The 17767-nt window shown below is 52.3% G+C and overlaps 1 protein-coding gene across 1 annotated transcript; it reads left to right on the top strand.

The window, feature by feature from the left end:
• Window positions 1-1380: 1380 nt before the first annotated feature.
• EFHD1 (EF-hand domain family member D1) lies at window positions 1381-17498 on the top strand. The gene is made up of 4 exons (XM_035334706.1): window positions 1381-1744; window positions 9125-9272; window positions 14613-14747; window positions 15852-17498. Exons 1-4 carry the CDS (start codon window positions 1449-1451, stop codon window positions 15984-15986), a joined length of 714 nt encoding a protein of 237 aa, XP_035190597.1. The 5' UTR covers window positions 1381-1448; the 3' UTR covers window positions 15987-17498.
• Window positions 17499-17767: the final 269 nt, after the last annotated feature.

The raw sequence follows: 17767 nt of genomic DNA, 5'->3' as shown, positions 1-17767 counted from the left end.
CGACCCTGCTTAGCTTCCGAGATCAGACGAGATCGGGCGTTGCCAGGCTTTTGTGTTGTTATATTGTTTTATTTTTCATAATATTTTTTCAATATAAATTCAATTTTTAAAATATTCATTTATATTGAATTTTCAATGCTCTATATTGAAAATTGAATATTAACAATATTAATGATACTATTCATTAATGAATATTTTTGTATTGGACATTATACTTTCAAAATATTCAATATTGAAAATATGGAATTCTGAAACAGTCAGAATTTTTTGTAATTTTTTCAAAATATTGTGTTAGTTTTGAAACGTTATATTAGAAGGTGTTATTTCCTTGCCTTTTTTTTGATGATACTGTTTTTAGTTCGTTATTTTTTTAGTATATCGTGTTTTTCTTCTGAAACTCTTTGTCCAACTTTGTGTCATATCCATTATTTTCTTAACGTGGCGTTCGGGTTCTGTGTTACTTGCTTATTTTTACCAATGCCTTTGTAATAACCCTATAGAGTGTCTAGCTGGTGCCATTCTAGCTGATTTGTCTCCAGTAGCACCCTCCACGTGGCTGGGTATGTGCAAAGCCAGCAGCCACCAAAGCGCCTGAAGGCACGTGTCGTCGTCCCCCTTGTCCTGCAGCAATTCCCAGGTGTCCCCACTCCCCAGCGCTAGCAGGAGGTGCCCTCTGCCATCTTGAGGCCATGCCTGACAGCGCATTACCGTGAGCGCGGCCCACGCCATGCCTTGTGCCGAGCGGCCGTGTTGTTGGTGTTCCCAGTGTGAAATATCCCCGTGGTGCGTGTGCTGCGCGCGGCGCTGCGCCCCGCCGGGGCTGGGGTACCTGGGGAGGTGGCGGCGGTCGTTTCGAACGGCCTCGGCGGTGGCTTTTGGGGGCGTTTCGGCGGGCTGCCGCCTGCCCAGCGCCGCGTGAGGGCAGGGACTGCTCGGTGCCGCCCCGAGGTGTGAAGCCGCGTGGGCACAGGCGCTGTGAGCGCACACCACGTTCCGTGACGTCGGGGCGGGCACCAGGGGCCGTAGGGAGGTGCCGAGCCCGGGCTTCGCTGTCCTGGGGCTCAGTGTCCCGCCCCCGCTCGTGCCTTCGAGGAGTCCTTTCCCGCCGGGCCGTCCTGCTGAGTCCCTAGGGCCGCCCCTGTCCCCCAGCGCCCGGGGCAGCCGCAGGGTCAACCCCCTCCCCCCCCCCCCCCCCCCCCCCGAGGGGCCGCCCGCCTTCCCACCGGGCCTGTGCTGAACCCGGCTTTGTCTCGAGTTAACTTTAGCCCGAGGGCGTCAGGGCGGTGTGTGGGGCAGTGCCGTGCCGCCCCCCCCCACGGGTCCCCCCCAGCCCCACGGCGCCTCCTCAGTGCCCGCCCCGGCCCCGGCCCCGCCTCCGCCCGGCCCGCCCCGCTCCGGCGAGTGCGGGAATAAAGTTCGGGGTCGGCCCGGGCGGCAGCGGCGGGGCCATGGCCTCGGAGGAGCTAGCGCAGAAGCTGCAGCGGCGGCTGCAGCTGGAGGAAAGCGGGGCGGAGGGCGATGGGGGGGCGGCCCCGGCTCCCGCCCCGGCCTCCAGCGCGGGCGAGGAGGAGCGGGGCTCGCTGACGGGCAGTGCGGGCGCGGAGCTGAGCGCCAAGCTGGCCCGGCGGCACGACATCAACGAGGGCGCGGCGCAGCCCCGGCTGGCCGCTGTCTTCAACCCCTACACCGAGTTCAAGGAGTTCAGCCGCCGCCAGATCAAGGACATGGAGCGCATGTTCCGCCTGTGAGTGCCGGGGGGAGTCGGGGGGGGGGGGGGGGGGGGCGCCCTGCGGGGGTTTTGGGGCTGTGCCATGGGTTTTGGGGCCCGGCCAGCTGCCGTTCGGGGGCAGCCCCCCTTGGGGCTTTTTTTTTTTTTTTAATTCCCTCCGGGGGGTTGGGAGGACGGACATCTGTCCAAGCCTGCGTGCTCTTGGAGCTGTGTTTGCATTTCTGCACGTTTTTGTGGTCCTGATGGAAGGCGCTGCTGTGGGATTAGCAGCATCATCTGATGCACGTATTGCCCCCGTGCTTTAGGTAGAGAGGAGGAAGCAGCGGAAGCAACAAGAGGGCTGTCGAGGTTGTTTTGGGCTGGGGGGCTGCTGTTGAGCCCCACGCTCAGCTTGCAGCCCAGGGCTATATTTGTTTGGTTGCCCTTTCTGGGTTTGGGATGAAGGGTTCTTGTGGCAGGCCCCTGTGCTGTGACTTTCCAGAGAAACTCTGTATGGGACAGGGAAAGGCACAAACTCCAAGTCCTTGCGTCAGGGGGTGCACGGGCTGCATGCCATGCAGTTTGTATGGCTGAGCATTAGTGGTGACAGCCTTTGGCTCCCAGTTTCTCCAGCCTTCCCACCTGGCTCCTTTTTGCCCTTGTCCCCTCTGGTGTACCCCTGCGTGGCCAGGAGGGCACTGGCTGCTGCAGCGGCTGTGCTTCACACCCCAGGGCGGCTGGCAGCTCTGCGTCCCCAGGGCTCACAGTGATGCCTGACGTCTGCCTTCAGCAGCTGAGCTCCTGAATGTCCCCTGCAGCTCTGCTCCGCAGTGTTGTAGCTCCATCCACAGTCCTGTTTGCCAGGCTTTGTGTTCCCTACCATGTACCAAAATGAAGCTTGAGCATGGCTTCCTCTTTTTTCCCCCTTCCTGGGGGCTGGGATGGAGTTGCCCTCTCAGCAGGAAGGTTTGTACTGAATTCAAGCTGGCAGTGCAGGGAGTTGTTTGTGTAAGCAGAAAGGCTTGCCCCTTATCAGGGCCGTGTTCCAGCCCTTCTCTGTCCCCCAGCTGACTCCTGCAGCTGGGCTGTGCCTGGGTACTTCTGTTTGCCTTTGCTCAGGTTCCCCTTCAGGGCCACAGACCGCTGTGCTCCTGGGGACTGACATCAGGGCAGGGGGTGAGCTGGTGTCTGGTGTGACGAGGCAGGACTCCTGCTATGTGGGCTGTCAGCGTAAAGTCAGTGGCAAAGAGCTACTTCAGCTTACGGAGATGCCTGCAGCAGGGTTTGTAACTTGTTAAGTCCTACTCCTGCCTGCACGCTGCCTTCAGCATCCTGGAGGCTGGAACCATTGCAAAGAGACGGAGCCTGCTTGAACGCTTCCAGTTCCCTGCTCTGTGGGGTGTTGCTGGCCCCAGACAGGGCTGTTGCTGCGGGAGACCTAGCTGTGTGCTTTTGGCAAGGCGTTTCTGTGAGCGTGCCGGAGCTCTTTGTTGTGCAGGCTGCTTTGCATCGGCAGCTGGGCGCGGGGAGGGAGGTGTCCAGGCCAGATTTCTGCTCTGCTTGCTCCCGTGCCTCTTCTGACAACTGGTAAAAGGGGACCCTGCAGTATGGGGGGCCGGGATGTGGGACTGCGAGGGCGGGAGGATGAAGCGTGCAGGCAGCCCTCTGTGGTGCACGCTGCCCAGAGGCCGAGGGTGGGAGCTTGGAGCAGGCAGGGGCACCAACTCCATAGGGGTAAGGGAAGGAATAGCATTGGTTGGGGAAATAAAAAGTGGAAGAACTGAATTGCAGCTGAATTTTTAGACAATGAGCTCATTAAATGCAGGCCTTGCAAGTGGGAAACCCAGGCTTTGCAGTTGAATGCTAATCAGCTGTTCAGTGCTGCTGGGAAACATTGTGTGCCTTGTGAGGACGGACGCAGCTGAGAGCAGGGTGGCGGAGCCCAATGGGATGGTGTTGAGCTGCGTGCCCCGTGCAGCAGTGGACATCCTCCTGTGGACAGGAGTGCGGAAACCCCCTCCTGGGGGTTGCTCTGTTAAAGGCAGCTAGAGTTGTGCTGCGGAGGATCTGGTCTTTGCTCCATCTGGTCCCAGAGACCTATTTCAAGTCCTGGCCAACACCACGTGCTCCAGAAGGAGAGGAAATGTTCCCCTTAAGTCCTGCCAATCAGAGCTTGAGTTAATGTGATTAAGGCTTTTATTCTTTGCACAGCTTATTGGCCCTGGCGGCTACAACCCAGGATCTTTCTTATGAATGTTAGAAAACAAGCATTTGGTGGACAGGGATGTCTTCTCATTGCTGCAGGACAACAGGCTTCTGCTGTGGAACTTCCCTTCTGTGGGTCTGGGTGCCCCCACGTGAGGGGCTTGCTTGGGCTCATCTCACCCCCCTGTTCCAGCCTTGTGTCCCCCTGCTGAGCTGTGCTGGTGCCTGCAGTGGGTGCTGGGGCTCTGCTGTCCCATGGGCCACGGCTGCCAAGCCCAGAGGGGCCTCAGGTGGCCCCAGGTGCTCTTGGGGTGGGCTTTTTTTGGCAGAGGGACCAGGAAGTCTGCAGCTCAGGCTAATTATAACGTGACCTAATTAGCTGCAAGTTCTGACAATGTGTGGGGATGGAAGTAGCCACGATAACCTCCATTCCCAAAGCCTTTCCAGCAGACCCTGAGCTCTGGGGTCTTGCAGCTCACCTTGCTGCCATCCCTCCCAGGCAAAGGCAGCTCGGGGATGGCTGCTTGAGCAGGGTGTGTGTGACAGCCAGGCTGCACTGGGTCTGAGTGACCTCTGAGGGACGTGGTGGGGGAGGACAGCAGCCTCCAGACACTCTTCAGGGTGGGAGGAAGCGCTTGAATTCCAGCGCTGCTGTCACTTCTGCATTTAGGGAATTCAGTGTGTTGCCCACTCATTTTTGTGACTGTGCCTCCTCCTGCCATGTCCGGTGGGAGAGTCTGTGGCCTTCCCTTGTCTCCTGATGCTGCCGAGCTCCCGCTGTGACAGTCTGTCTCTGACTGTCACCAGCTGTGTCTGGGACCCCTGTGGTCAGGGTGGTAATCCCAATGGGGAATTGGCTGCCCTGCGTGCCTAGCACCTGGCCTGGGCCCTGCGAGGGCCTTGCCAAATGCCTCAAAGGAAATCCTGGCGTAGGAGGCTTTTGTTTTGCCCTCACATCACTTCAAGAGCTGGAGCTGCCTGTGGCTGGGGAGCTGGAAACCCTTGATGGTGGTGTGAGGCTGCTCCTGCCCCTGGTATGGAGGAGTTGTTTTCAAAGCTCTTGGCGCATAAGGTGATATGCAATGCTTGGTGGAAATAAAGTACTACTTAGAAAGGATTTTGAAATATTTAAGAAGAGCTTATTACCACTTCAGCACCATTACTCTACTTTGTTTCAGAGCCTGTTAGGCCATTGCAACACGCAGGAGTTGTAGATCAAAGTATAGTTGCCCAGAGTGTGGAGCAAGCTCAGGTACAGTGAACATGCACAGGGAGAGCAGGCTTTCTTTCCAGGCTTTCTCAAGAAGCATGAATGTTTAGAAATTGCTCTTTGATCTTCCAGGATTTCGGATTTCTTTCAACTATCCTTTTTAAAGTTGTTTTTTCTTCAGGCAGGTGGGGGGGGTGACTGCCAAGTTGGTATGGTAATGCAGTCCTCAGCTTTTCCTTCTCCCTTCCCAATCCTTCCCTCTGTGGTGTAACCCTCTGGCTGTGATGTACAGCAGCATTGTAATGATTGTACTAGGGCAATAACTGTGCATAACACTTCTTGCTCTTCAGCGCGTTCATTCAGCAAGTACTCCCTCTTCCTCCTTTCCCCCCCATTTCTGCTGCTGCTTTCCTCCCCTGGTGCCCCAGCAGCTGGGCACACAGTGCAGCCTGGGTGGAAGGGAGCCAGCCTGGGAATCCACCCGCATCCTTGTTGCAGCAGGTTTTGGCAGCAGCCCCGTGTGTCTTGTCTGCTGCCAGGTCTGTGGCTGCGGCTGTGCTGCGAAGCCTCGCTGCGCTGGCTATGGGGCTTGTGCGGGGGACCTGGCTGTGCCATGGCAGGAGGGGACCCACGGTGGCCCAGCACTGATGTGCTGCTGGAGTGGCCTCCCTGTCTCCTGCATGCCAGAGACATGAGAAGTCTCTGCCCGTCAGCACAAGAGCCCCTTCGTAATGCTTTCGCGTCACCAGGGAGAGGCTTGGCTGGCGGCCCAGGGAGCTTTGAGCCCAAAGGGAGCAAAGCTCTGGTGTCACAGCAGGACAGTGGGTGGCAGCGGGTGCTGGGCACCAGGAGGCTGCTGCGGCACCTGGGCACACAAGTGATGCACAGTCCTGCTGTGCCCCTCCAGGAGTATGGGATGGGGTGGCTCCTGGGGTGCATTTAAGCACCAAACCTGCTGCGGTGCCCTCCTACAGCTCTACTTGTACCTGTGCTACCCTTTCAGGGTGTCCATCACCCCCTAGGGACAGAGCTGCTGTGAGGCAGTGAAACAGGTGGGAGCCCCATCAGAGCCTGGGGAGCTCCTGGAAGACGGACAGTTGGGTTTGGGGTAGGGCTGAGGGGTGCCAGGACCAATGCTCCCCAGCCGCTGCCGTGCTAACAACTGTGCTGTGCCCGCTGCACTGAGAGCCTGCGCCTGCGGGGGTGCGGCGGGGAATGAATTACGCTGTCTCTCATGCCCTATAAATACGCCTCTCCCTAAATAGTCTGGCTGTGCGGCTCTGTGACAGTCGTGTGGCTGTGCCGAGGTCCTAAAATACTCAGGCCGCTTTTGGAGGCGAGTGGGGGCAGGGAGTAAATGCAGCAGTGAGCAGGGTGCTGTGCGGCCCCACAGCTTGCACTGGACATATGGGAGCTGTAGTGTCACCCCTGTTGTAGGTGACCCATAGCACTATTTTGGGGTGGATGGGTGCCACCTGAGCCCCTGTCCCTGGCCAGTCCCACACAATGTCCCACTTGGAGAAGCGCTGCCTGTGTACTGAGCACCTATTGTGTGGCTGGCGCTGCTGGACCGCCCATTCCTCACAATCCTGGCTTTGTGCTGCCTCTCTGCAGGGCTGGTGGAGCCCTGAAGCTGTGCCCACATGGCACCCAGCATGGCTGGTTAACCCTTTGGGGTCAGATTTGCCCCTCAGGCTCCGTGACAGGATGGGGACAGGTACCAGGGACTAGTGTTTGTGCAGGCAGTGCCTGTAGCACATGTGCAAGGTGAGCACAGTAGGAGTGGGCTGGGTGTCTTCCTCCTCCTAACTTCCTCTCCATTGCTCATCCACTCTGAGAGTGGTGAGGCAGTGTCCTGACTGCAGATAAGCAGCCCTTCTTCAAGGACTCCTTGTAACCCTGCTTCCCCAGCCAGCCAAAGAGCAACATTAGCTTGTTAGGGTCAAAAACAACAACAACAAAAAATAAAGTACAAAATCCCCCGTGTCCCCCTGCCATGATATACTTTGCTGCTTTATCTGATCAAAGGCACTGCCTCTCCAGCTGCCTCACTGCAAAGGAACAGCTCCACACCCTTATTCCCAAATTCACAGGAAAAGCAATTTCCCAATTAAATATGGGAGAGATTGCACTTAGTATGCTTCTGTGATGCCTTGAAAGTGCAACTCCGAGTTGGGCTTGGTAATGCTGCTAACATGTGCCTTAATTAAATGATGCCTTCCTACAATGTACCTGCTGTCTTTCCTTCCCTGACCTGTCAGCTCTGTGACCTGGTTTCTGCTCCAACAGAGGTTTCTCCTAGTTTTCCAGAAAGCTGTCCAATCTGGTGGTCTTGTGCTTGCAGGATGCAGATGTGTGAGCAGGTTGGTAGGAGGGTCTGCAAACTAGCCTGGTCGGGATGTCCCTGCCACTTGGGGTCTCGTGATCCTGATACCCTGGGCTTCTTGGAACTGAAGAGATGGGATAAGAGGTGGTTTTGGAAGTGGTGGGGCTGCCTGACAAGCAGCAGAGCCCCCACAGTTTGGGGGAGCAGCACCTGGTGCTGTGGCAGGGGCAATGATCTGGGCCGCAGCCCTGCCTCATGCCACCCACGCCTTCCAGTGGCTCAGTGCCAGCGGCTTTGTTCACGCCTTCCTCTGCCACAACTTCCTCTGCGGCTGCAAGGCTTCTTGGCTAGAAAGGGCTTTCTTCCAGGGTAACCACAATTGTGCAGGTCTTGGGCTGGGACGGCTACAGCTGTCGTTTTCTTTGGAAGAGAGCTAACAGTGAATGAATGAAGGGTGGAAGGGTTTTATCAGCTCCCGCCAAGGGGGAGAGCTTCAGCACTGTGCCTAGGATTTCTTCCCCAAAGAGCTGAAAGTATTTAACTCCATTGGGATTGAGATGGTGGTGGGGAGGGAGGCCAGGAGCAACAGCAGGCATTGTACCAGGGCTGAGCCCAGCCAGTCAGACCCTGCCCTGTTCTCCTGTGTGAGCCCTGTCTCTGTGCCGGGCCCCGATGGCCAGCACTGGTCTCAGCTCGCTTTCTGCTCTGGGAAGGTGTCTTGAAGCAGGCTGTGGTGGGGCCTTTCACTCCCTGTGAATGCAGGATTAGGCAGGGCCACAGGGCTGTCTGATAGAAGAGCGCTCATCCTTGAGGCTTTGGACTTTGAGACCCAGTCATGACCCTCACAGATGTGAAGTGCTGAATGCTCTGGAGGAATGGGCACTCAGTAGCAGGGCATTGCCTCCCTGTCCGTGCTCTCTCCTCCTGCAAGGAGTCCTCACAGTCCTTTGCACTCTTTTGTGGGAGTGTGGACCCACTCCAGCCTTGCTTCTAGAGCTGTCCTGAGGTGGGTGTGGATTTCTTATCTCACTAGTGGCTGTGTTTTAGCCCTAAGGCACCAGCCAGGATTCCCTTAGCACATAGCTCCCTGCTTCCATGGCCTGCCTTTCTGCTCAGCCTCGGGGCACCAAACCAGCAGCTGCCCTGAAGCAGAGCACTTGTGCAGTACAAAAGCATTTCAGAGAGGAGAGAGCTTCACAGCCAGATGGGTGTGTTTTGCTTACAAAGAAAGATGGCCTTTTGCTGCTGGGAGGTTGTGACTGGTCTGTGCTCCCTGTTTCTCCTCTGAATGAGCCTGAGACCTGGTGGCAGCTGGCATGCCTCTTCCCCACCATGCTGGTGCATGGTGTAAGCTGTGTGCAAGTGACCTTTGTGCTGGACACGCAAGTGGGTGTAATGGAAATCCCACTGAGACAAGCTGAGTTCCTCTGTGTTCTTTCTGCGTGGGACCATTTGGCCCAAGCTCCCCTGAGCACTTCCCTCTCTGAAGAGACAGCTCTGAAGGCTGCCAGCCACTTCCCTGAACTTACTATATCTGTGTTGTACAGGTTCTCCTCTCCCCTGAGCTTTGAACCACCATGTTACTTTTTCCATTTGCCCAGTTCCTCTTCTGGGAAGATCCTCCTGGAGGAGGGAATGATGAGGGCTGACCCTCTCCCCTTTGTATACCCCACAGGTACGACTCGGGACGGGATGGGTACATCGATCTGATGGAGCTGAAACTGATGATGGAAAAGCTGGGAGCCCCTCAGACCCACCTGGGGCTGAAGAACATGATCAAGGAGGTGGATGAAGACTTCGATGGGAAGCTCAGCTTCCGTGAGGTAAGAGTGACTGTGGGCACAGCTGGGGATATGGTTGTGGGGCAGAAGGAGGAGGCATCTGGGCCCCATTCTCTGGCTGTAGGTAGCCTCATGCCCTCTGTGTGCCTCCAGCTATGGGGCGTAGTAGAGGAGCAGGTGAGCTTCCCCACACCATGGACAGCTTGAGCTGGAGCACTGTCAGTATCCATTTCCATGTGGTAACGATGGTACCAGGTGCTGAAGAGCTCCAGCCTCCCTGCTTGCTTGGGGATCACATATGAGCCCTGCTGCAGCTGCCTGGGAGTGCTGACAGCTCTCACTGTAGCTGGGGATGGCACAGATTTGGCACGTCCCTGCAGTTGCAGGGAGTCTTTGGGTTTCTGCAGTACAGCAGTTCAGGCCTTATTTCAAGTGCAAGGGAAGGACTCTGCTCAGAGCATGCAGTTTCATGGAGTGCAGAAGGCTTCTCCTTCCAGTTTATATTGGGTCCCTCTACATCACACAGTGACCTGCCACAGCAAGCTCCGTGTCCCTGCAGCAAGGAATAAACTGGGAGATGCTGCGGTTCAGTACTTTGTGTTGGCTCAGCAGGGATGGGCAGCAAGCAGGTCGGTCTGTCTGTCACCACTGTGCTCTGAGATGGCTGGGGTATCAGTTGTGCTGGGGCAGCTGAGCACACTGTGGGCGGGACAGGAGCAGCTGCTGGGTGAAGGAAGAGAGGACACTTCAGTGACCTGCATGTGGACAAGGGTACCTAGCCCTCTTCTCAGCAGTTATCACAACATCCTCTTGCATCATCTTCTGATAGGCTTTGATTGCTGCCTGAATCAATAGTGTGTGTAACACTGGCTTTCTAAATTAACCAACAGTTCCCCAGGCAGCATGAGAGCCTGGACTGCTTTGTATCCTGTGGCAGCTGCGGGCTGTGTGGTTATCCTGCTGCTTCTCCCTCCAGGAGGTACTGCAGATGTGCCTTGAGCAGCTAGGCTTCCCAGTTTGTGAAGGGGCCGTGCTCTTGCCATGCCTCTTCTAGAATGGGGATTTGGTTGTGGGGATGGTGTGCGGAGCTCTCTGTGGCTTCAGATGTTCTGTTCTTTATTTGGAATACTGGGGGGGAGGGGGGAAGGAGGTTGCCTGTCTACCCTTTAGAGCATTGAAGTGAGCTGTGGAAAACACTTCTGTACACTCCTGTTCCTTGTACACCTTTGGTTTGTCCCCTCTCATGCACTGTGCTCCCAGTACTGCTTGTAGGAATGCTTCCAACCAGAGTGAAAGCCTCTCAGCTTGCACCTGCAAAGCTCTCAGCTGGCAACTCCTCTGCATGGGGGAGGATATGTGCACAGGCAGAGGTGAACTGGAGGTAGCAAAGAATCCAGTGGAGCAGGAAGAGCACCGTGTCCTTGGCCCCAGGTCAGACTGGGGCAAGATAAGCACTGGAGGCAGCGCAGACACGCAGCTGTGGTTGCCAAATCTCTGCATGTGCTGGAGGAGCCCTCTCTGCCTTGCTGCGTGCTGCCTGAGCTCACTGTCAGACTGGGAAAAGAGTTAGGAACAGCTTCTGGGCTTTGTGAGCACTACTGCAGACACCCTCTCCCACAAAAGCAAAGTGCCTTTATCCCCCAGGGTGCTGGGAGATCCCTTGGTGTCCTGGCTCTGGTGCAGCATGAGTGGCAGTGTGGCTCCTCTTCTGCTGCCACCTGTCTGGAGCACGGCTGCCTATCCACTGGCATGGGCTGCCTGCTGCCAGCCCTTGGCACATGGCAGGAGGCAGCTGGTGCTGCTGCAGCTTCTCACCAGATGCAAAAAGATGGTTGAGTAAATGTGAGCTTGAGTGGTACACAGATTAGAACAAGGGAGTATTGCTGGCAGAGCTCTGGGGACAAATTACATAGCAGCTTTGGCAGGTGCTCATGGCTTCATGTGGGAGAGAGGAGCAGGATTCCCCTTGCCTTATTGCAGGTGTGCTGGGCAGAGGACCCACAGGCAGGCAGGTTTCCCAGTGGGTGAGGAGGCTCAAACCAGCCTGTGGCCCTGCCCTGCTCCACTTGCTGCTGGTAGTGACCAGGAAGCACGTGGGGAGTGATCAAGCTGACTTGGACCGCTCTGATAACCCAAGAAGAAACCCTGGTTTAAATTCATGTCCAAACTCATCAGTGTGCAACTCAGGCTCCTGTCTGCCTCTCCAGAGAATGTCCTGACAAATCTGCCTGAGGATGTGCTGCTTGAGGTCTGTTCAGAGAATTGCGAAGGACGTCTTCCACTTGCAACAGGTCATCTTTTGTTGCTGGTTTGAGTAGTACTATGTCTTCCCACCCCATGTAAGCAGGAAGGCAGGCCTGTGTTGCTCTGACTTGCTGCTGACAAACCACTGGCTCTGTTAGGAATGCTGCCTGTACCATTGACCTTTAAGAGTCCACAAATACATCAACAATTAACTGCACAAGACTCCCTCTGTGACTTGAGCAAAGCAGTTTAGGCTTAAAAAAAAATCAGGTACAGCTGGGGGAAAAAATATCTTAATGTTTGGTTTTATCATTACCACAGGAAACCAGAGTTAATTGGTATAATAGTAATGCCTAAACCCCACCGCTATCTACAACATGCGAAAATCCACCCACTGCCCTCACACCTCCACTGGTGTAAATGCAGACCCACGTCATGTGTTTGCTAGCAGGGTTTGTGCAAACCACAGAATTGGGTGGCACTGCTCTTTCTGGTAAGCTGTTGCAAGGCTGCTGCTGTCAGTCAGACCAATGCCTGCCCTAGTGTCCTGGAGGCAACCACAGTGTTTAGTGGGGTGCATACCTGCAGCATCTCTCTGAGACCTGGCACTGGTTAGGTCTTGGCTAACGAGTGAAGATGGATATATCTTCTAACTCTTACAGAGTTTGTGGGGTACGAAGAGTGTGCCCTGCTGTCCATGTTCCATGAGAGCGGGATTTTCAACAGTACCAGTATTATTCACTTCAGCTTCTGTTGACATTTCTGAGGCTTAGATAGCCACGTGTGGTAGGGCCTGGGCGTAGCAAGGGGATGAGATGAGTTAGGAATAGAAGTTCATTGGGAAACTTAATGTAAATTCCTGCTGCTGCTCTCTAGTGAGAGGATTGGTGCCTCAACAGCAAATCACCAGTGGGCTGTGGGTGGTATGCTGATATGAGGAAGGATTGATCCTGAGCTCCTGTAGAAATCAGTATGATGCCCTACAGTCTGCCTCACTGGGTCCACAGGGTCGGAGCTATGTTGTGTCCACCTCAGGTGGTGGCTTGGTCCCTGCTTTCCTGCTTCTCCTGGCTGCAGCAGCCCATGTTCCACTGGAGGATTGCTGCCCCATCCCCTAGTTTCAGGATGATTCATGCGCACTTGTGACTGGGTGTTTCCAGTCCCTCCCTGTGCGACATCTGTACCAGACCTCAGGACTGTGCTGCTTCTACTGCCCTTTTCCAATGCCAGGAAGTGGGACTTACAAGGGTGGAGCAGAAACTGCAAGGAGGAACCATGACTAACAGCAGTGTGTGCAGCCTGGCAGCTGGCCCTCCGTGTCCCTGCGCTCAGTGGTGGGGGCAAGCGAGAGGAACTAGCTCAAACCCAGCGGATCTAAGCACAGTGTCTTGGTGTCCTGGGGAAGATTTGGTTTCTTTCTGAGATGCTCTGCTGAACAGGCAGAGTATCGCTTAATTCATTACATGTGTTTAGAGGGGGATAACTTCCCTCCCCAAGCATAGCCTGCTTTCTGGCTGCTCTGTGCTGAGCATGCAGGGGCCACAAGGCCGCTGCATGAAGCAAGGCCTGGTAATGCTGTCTCTGTGAGAGGGCAGCCAGCGTTGCCGTCATCTCCACACCCTTCCCCATGGGAGTCTTCCCACACTCTTGCATCTCCACTGGTTTCTGCGAGCAACTTGAAACGGGAGAGTGGGGCTGTGTCAGTGCAGATGCTGGGACTCTGCTGCCCTCCTCTGGGATAACACAGGCTGTCTGTAGGAGGGAACAAATTCATAAAGTGCTGGGGATGTCAGACATGCCTGTGCAGATAGATTTCACAGTAATCCTATGTGGTGTTCTTAGCTCTCTGCCCTGGACTGAAGTGCCGCAGTGGTGCATTGTTGCTTGTGCTGCTTTGCACTTGGGTGACTTGTCCCTGGCTCTGTTCCTTTCAGTGCTTCAGCACTGAGACACCTCCAGGGATGCCTGAGAATAGCAGGAAGTTACAGGAGTGTGGTTGTCAGCTAGAAGGTGATGCAGAGGTATTTGTCTTCAAGCAGGTTGGTCTTGTCCCTCCTGTTTAAAAAAAAAAAAAAAATGTTCCTGAGAGACTATAGATTTTTTTTGTTGTTGTTTTCTTTTGCAATTCATTTGCCAATTTGCACTCTGCTGTAGTGACTCTGGGCTTGCTAAACATCTGTAGTCCAGTGTAGGACAATGGTCTCAAAGCAACTTGTTCTATAGACACTGGTACTTGTTCGAGTCATCTCTGACTATCACAAGGGCATGCCCCTGACCTGACCCCTGACAGATACATCTGAGAAGCTCTCCTGTATGTTATTTAATGGGCACAACAGGAATACACTGCCATCCCTCATTATAGCTAAACCAGTCTGGGCTCCCTGGAACAGGCTGAGGCATAGCTCCAAGAACTGATTTAAGTAGCTTTTCCCATGTCCTCAGCAAGGACCAGTTGAAGTGACCATGTTCTGTTGTTCTTTGTGCATTTGACCTTAATTTGGTTTTCCTCTCCCATACTGCATGGACAACTAGGCTTAGAAAGGACTGAAGGCAGGGGTCTTGGAAGCAGAGCAGTTTCCAGATTCCTTTCAAGTGCACACATTTGAGCTGATGTCCTCTCTAACGAAATTGTGCTGGCACCTCTCACCAGGGATGCTGGGGTTTGTATGTGAGCCAGGGCAGTCTTTGCCCTGCTTTCATTCCTGTGGGATGTGATCTGAGACCCCAAAACAGTGGGGAAGCTGCTGGGGGGACTGTGATACAGCATTAGGGTGTGGGGACATAGAGTGCTGGATCAGGGCCCACCATATGGTTGTACCGGGCAGGTGGAGATGGCCTCCTTCCTCCTGCCCTGTAGCGGTCTAGGAGCTGTGATTCATCATGGCTCTGCTCCATGGAAAACCCTCTTTTCCTAAAAAAAAAAAATAATAAAACCAACTCTCTCTTTAGTCCAATAGGGCTGTGTAGTAGAGCCAGGGCACTGAAGCACAAGTTGCGTGGTGCTATTTGTTTTATATAGAACTGGTTTCCTTTGCTCTGAAATGTAAATTCCTGCCTCCCAGATGAATGTCTGCTCTGCTTGTACTTTAAGTTCTCACCTCAGCGAAGAACTTGAATGTTTCCTCTCTGTCTTGCTAGTTCCTGCTGATTTTCCATAAAGCTGCAGCTGGGGAACTTGAAGAGGACAGCGGCCTGTTGACTCTCGCAAAGCTTTCAGAGATAGATGTTTCCATTGAGGGAGTCAAAGGAGCCAAGAACTTCTTTGAAGCCAAGGTATGGTGTGGCAAAGAGGAACATGAAACAACTCTGCACACAGGCACTAATTGTCTTAATTGTCACAGAGACGCTGACCCTGCTTGCTTTTCAGTAGAAGATAGTTTTCTACCTATCTAAAAGGAAGTGTATTTAATCTGCCCCTAACTATAGCCATTGTTTTTTCCTTCAAACTTTGCTATAATCTAGCTAGGGCATTCCTTTGTGAATCAGTCAACACTGAAATGGCTTCATACACTGTCTTTGCTGTGGGTCCTACCCTGGTAGAGCTGCCTGGCTGACTTGCATCCCTGTGGCTGGGAGCTGTACGTGACTAGCTGGCTGACCGCTTTTAAAGACAAAAGCGTCCTGGAAGCTCATGTGGAGGACTTGACTTTCTCATTTTGCAAAACTTGCCTTGACCACAGCACTCAGAGTTTACTAGTGAATGGAGTATTTTGGAGTATGGAATTTCAGACGTCTTTCTTGAGCAGCTCTCTGTAACCTTTGGAATCAAAATTATTCCACAGGGTCCTGGAGCTGGCAAAAAGAGCTTTACACAATTCGAATCTGACAAAGCACCCTTTTTGAATGTTCTTTTGGAGAGAGAATAATCCTGCTTGTTTATATAAGAAGTTTTGTCCTCAGAGTATAGCACAGCTATTGCACAGCAGATGTACTGAGATGAAAGCTGGAAAAATAGCCAGAAAAAAAAAAAACACATCTCTTTGATCTGCAGATTATCTGTGGTAGTATGATGTTCTCAGATTTGGCTATGATTCAGAACTGTTTTCTGAAGTAGTTTCTACCACTGTATACTTGCAACTTATGCTATGCTGCCTGCTTACAGAAATAATGTATTTGACCTAGCACTGATGGCATTGTTTTGGTTACTTGCTAGTGACTTATTAGTAATTGACCTTTCTTTTACTGATGTCAAAGTGAACTAACAGGTACTGGGTGTAAATACCCGAGCATTGCAGTGTAATTAATACTTGACCCATCCTGACAGCTTCCCAGCAAGCAATGGGAAGTGCAGCAAACAGTTCAGCATTGCTCACTCAAGAGTAATTCAGACTCTTCTGATGCAAGGCTTGATGAGCTTTTACTTTTTCTCTCATAAAGGTTCAAGCCCTTTCTTCAGCAAGTAAGTTTGAAGCAGAGATAAAAGCTGAACAGGATGAACGAAAGCGGGAAGAGGAGGAAAGGAAACACCGCCGAGCGGCATTCAGGGAGTTAAAGTCTGCATTCACCCAGTAACCAACCAGCCAATATGCACTCCAAGATTGCACATAACTTGGTACGTTTCCCAGATCAGGGCTCTACCTGGAGAGAACTGCCTGGATCTTGTCTAAAATTTGTAACAGCTTTGCTAGTCTTCCTCTCTTGAAGATCCTCCTGAGCTCCTAAGGATGCAACTCTTGCAGTTACTGTGCATTCATAACGATGTCAATTGTAATTGTTGTGTACATGCTGTTTCCTCTGAACCATCAGGAGTTCATCACCCTGAAGTAGAAACAGCAGGTAGCAAATCAGGGTGAGTGATGAGAAGTGTTGTTTGCCACTTCTTTCTTTCCTTCTTTTCTATACATAACTTTTCTCTTAACTTCATATTAATTCATTCCTTGCTTACAGACAAGTGAGGTCTTCTGTTAAGCAGGGTGTACAAAGTACAGATTCACTTCCTGTATGTTTGTACTGCTGTTGGGTGTTGTCACATCCCTGACTTCATCCCTCTTCTTCCTCAAAGCCCTCTGCCCCAGGCACTGTGAAAACACTGTGAAGAGAGAAAGATAATTACTAGGGATATGGATCAAATTATTTCCTGTAGATTTTTCTGCTGCCCAGCATGTTGGAGAGTCTTCCAGTTTTCCTTCTCTGAAGTGCCATATGAACAAATCTTTCAATAAGATGCAAGATTTCTGAGAACTTTGAAGAGAGGAAGCTGGCTCTCTTAAACAAGGAATAGAAAACTGAGTTGCCTAATCATGTATCTTCTTGCACATTCCATCATGTTTAGTGTACTGTATGGCTTTACTGCATTTTCCAACCTTCCAATCTGTTTTTAAGGGGCTTTGCCAGATGGATGATAAAAACTGGATGGAATGCTGGGTTTTTCTATTTGGAGATGTGCTCATCCTGAATCATAAAGGTGGCATTGTTTGATTTCATTAGAGCCATGACAGATAAAACCAGCCCAGCATACTGAGCAGTCCCTTTTCAGGAAGGGAAGATCAGAGAAGTTAGCATGTTTAGTTTAATAGAATTCAGAGGGCTTGCACTGTATTCAGCTATTTTCTTTCACAAACACAGGAAACTTGTCCACAAATGTTAAAATGTCTGTTTTTCTGGATATACACTGTAGGTCATGACAGAGGGAAGCTATGTTTCCTTGGGGAGACCTCCAAACATTCATTTGCTCAAATTCTGCCTCTGCTGTTGCCCCAGTTTGTGCTTTTTTTTTTTTAATTTTCCAGATCAAATCTCACCAGTCATCTTTCCACTTGTCTGTTTTGCTTCTTAAACTGTGAGCACTAAACTGTGAGCATGGAATAATGAATAGAAAAACCTCTACTCTTTAATGTCAGGTGAAAGAATTGCTAAACAATTAAACTGTGTATATATCTTCACAGATTATATTTTATAAAATCACGCTTTTTTAGCTAAATATTTATAATTAAATGTTTTTATACTTTACAACAAAGCAGATAATTTCATCTTCAATTATTTCTCCTGTTGCTGAAATGTACAAATAAAGCATTGTTATCTCCAGTCTTGTCTGTGGCTTATTCTAGAACCCCTGACTACACTGTTATGTGCACAAACTACCCCAGTGGCCCCCACTCCTGACTGTCCCAGTGTTTGAGCCCAAGAGCTTGGCATCCTGACTTTGAGCAAGGAAGAGTTTGGCTTTCCCCTTCTACACAGCAGTTCTGGTTGAAAAACTCCAATGTTTGCAATTCCTTACAAAGACATGACCATGTAAATATTTGAAATGCTGTCCACTGTTAAGTGTTGACAGCTGAACACTATCAGCCTTC

The sequence above is a fragment of the Oxyura jamaicensis genome, chromosome 9 (assembly GCF_011077185.1).
Source record: "Oxyura jamaicensis isolate SHBP4307 breed ruddy duck chromosome 9, BPBGC_Ojam_1.0, whole genome shotgun sequence".
Classification (NCBI taxonomy): Eukaryota; Metazoa; Chordata; class Aves; order Anseriformes; family Anatidae; genus Oxyura; species Oxyura jamaicensis.
Note: the sequence above shows the minus strand (reverse complement) of the source record. Positions and strands in the feature narration are given on the sequence as shown.

Bases quoted from the DNA above. Each gene is read 5' to 3' on its own strand.
- EFHD1 (XM_035334706.1), top strand. From the start codon at position 1,449: ATGGCCTCGGAGGAGCTAGCGCAGAAGCTGCAGCGGCGGCTGCAGCTG. The intron at 9,273-14,612 runs GTAAGAGTGACT...CTGTCTTGCTAG, and splicing joins GGAAGCTCAGCTTCCGTGAG to TTCCTGCTGATTTTCCATAA. The intron at 14,748-15,851 runs GTATGGTGTGGC...TCTCTCATAAAG, and splicing joins AGAACTTCTTTGAAGCCAAG to GTTCAAGCCCTTTCTTCAGC.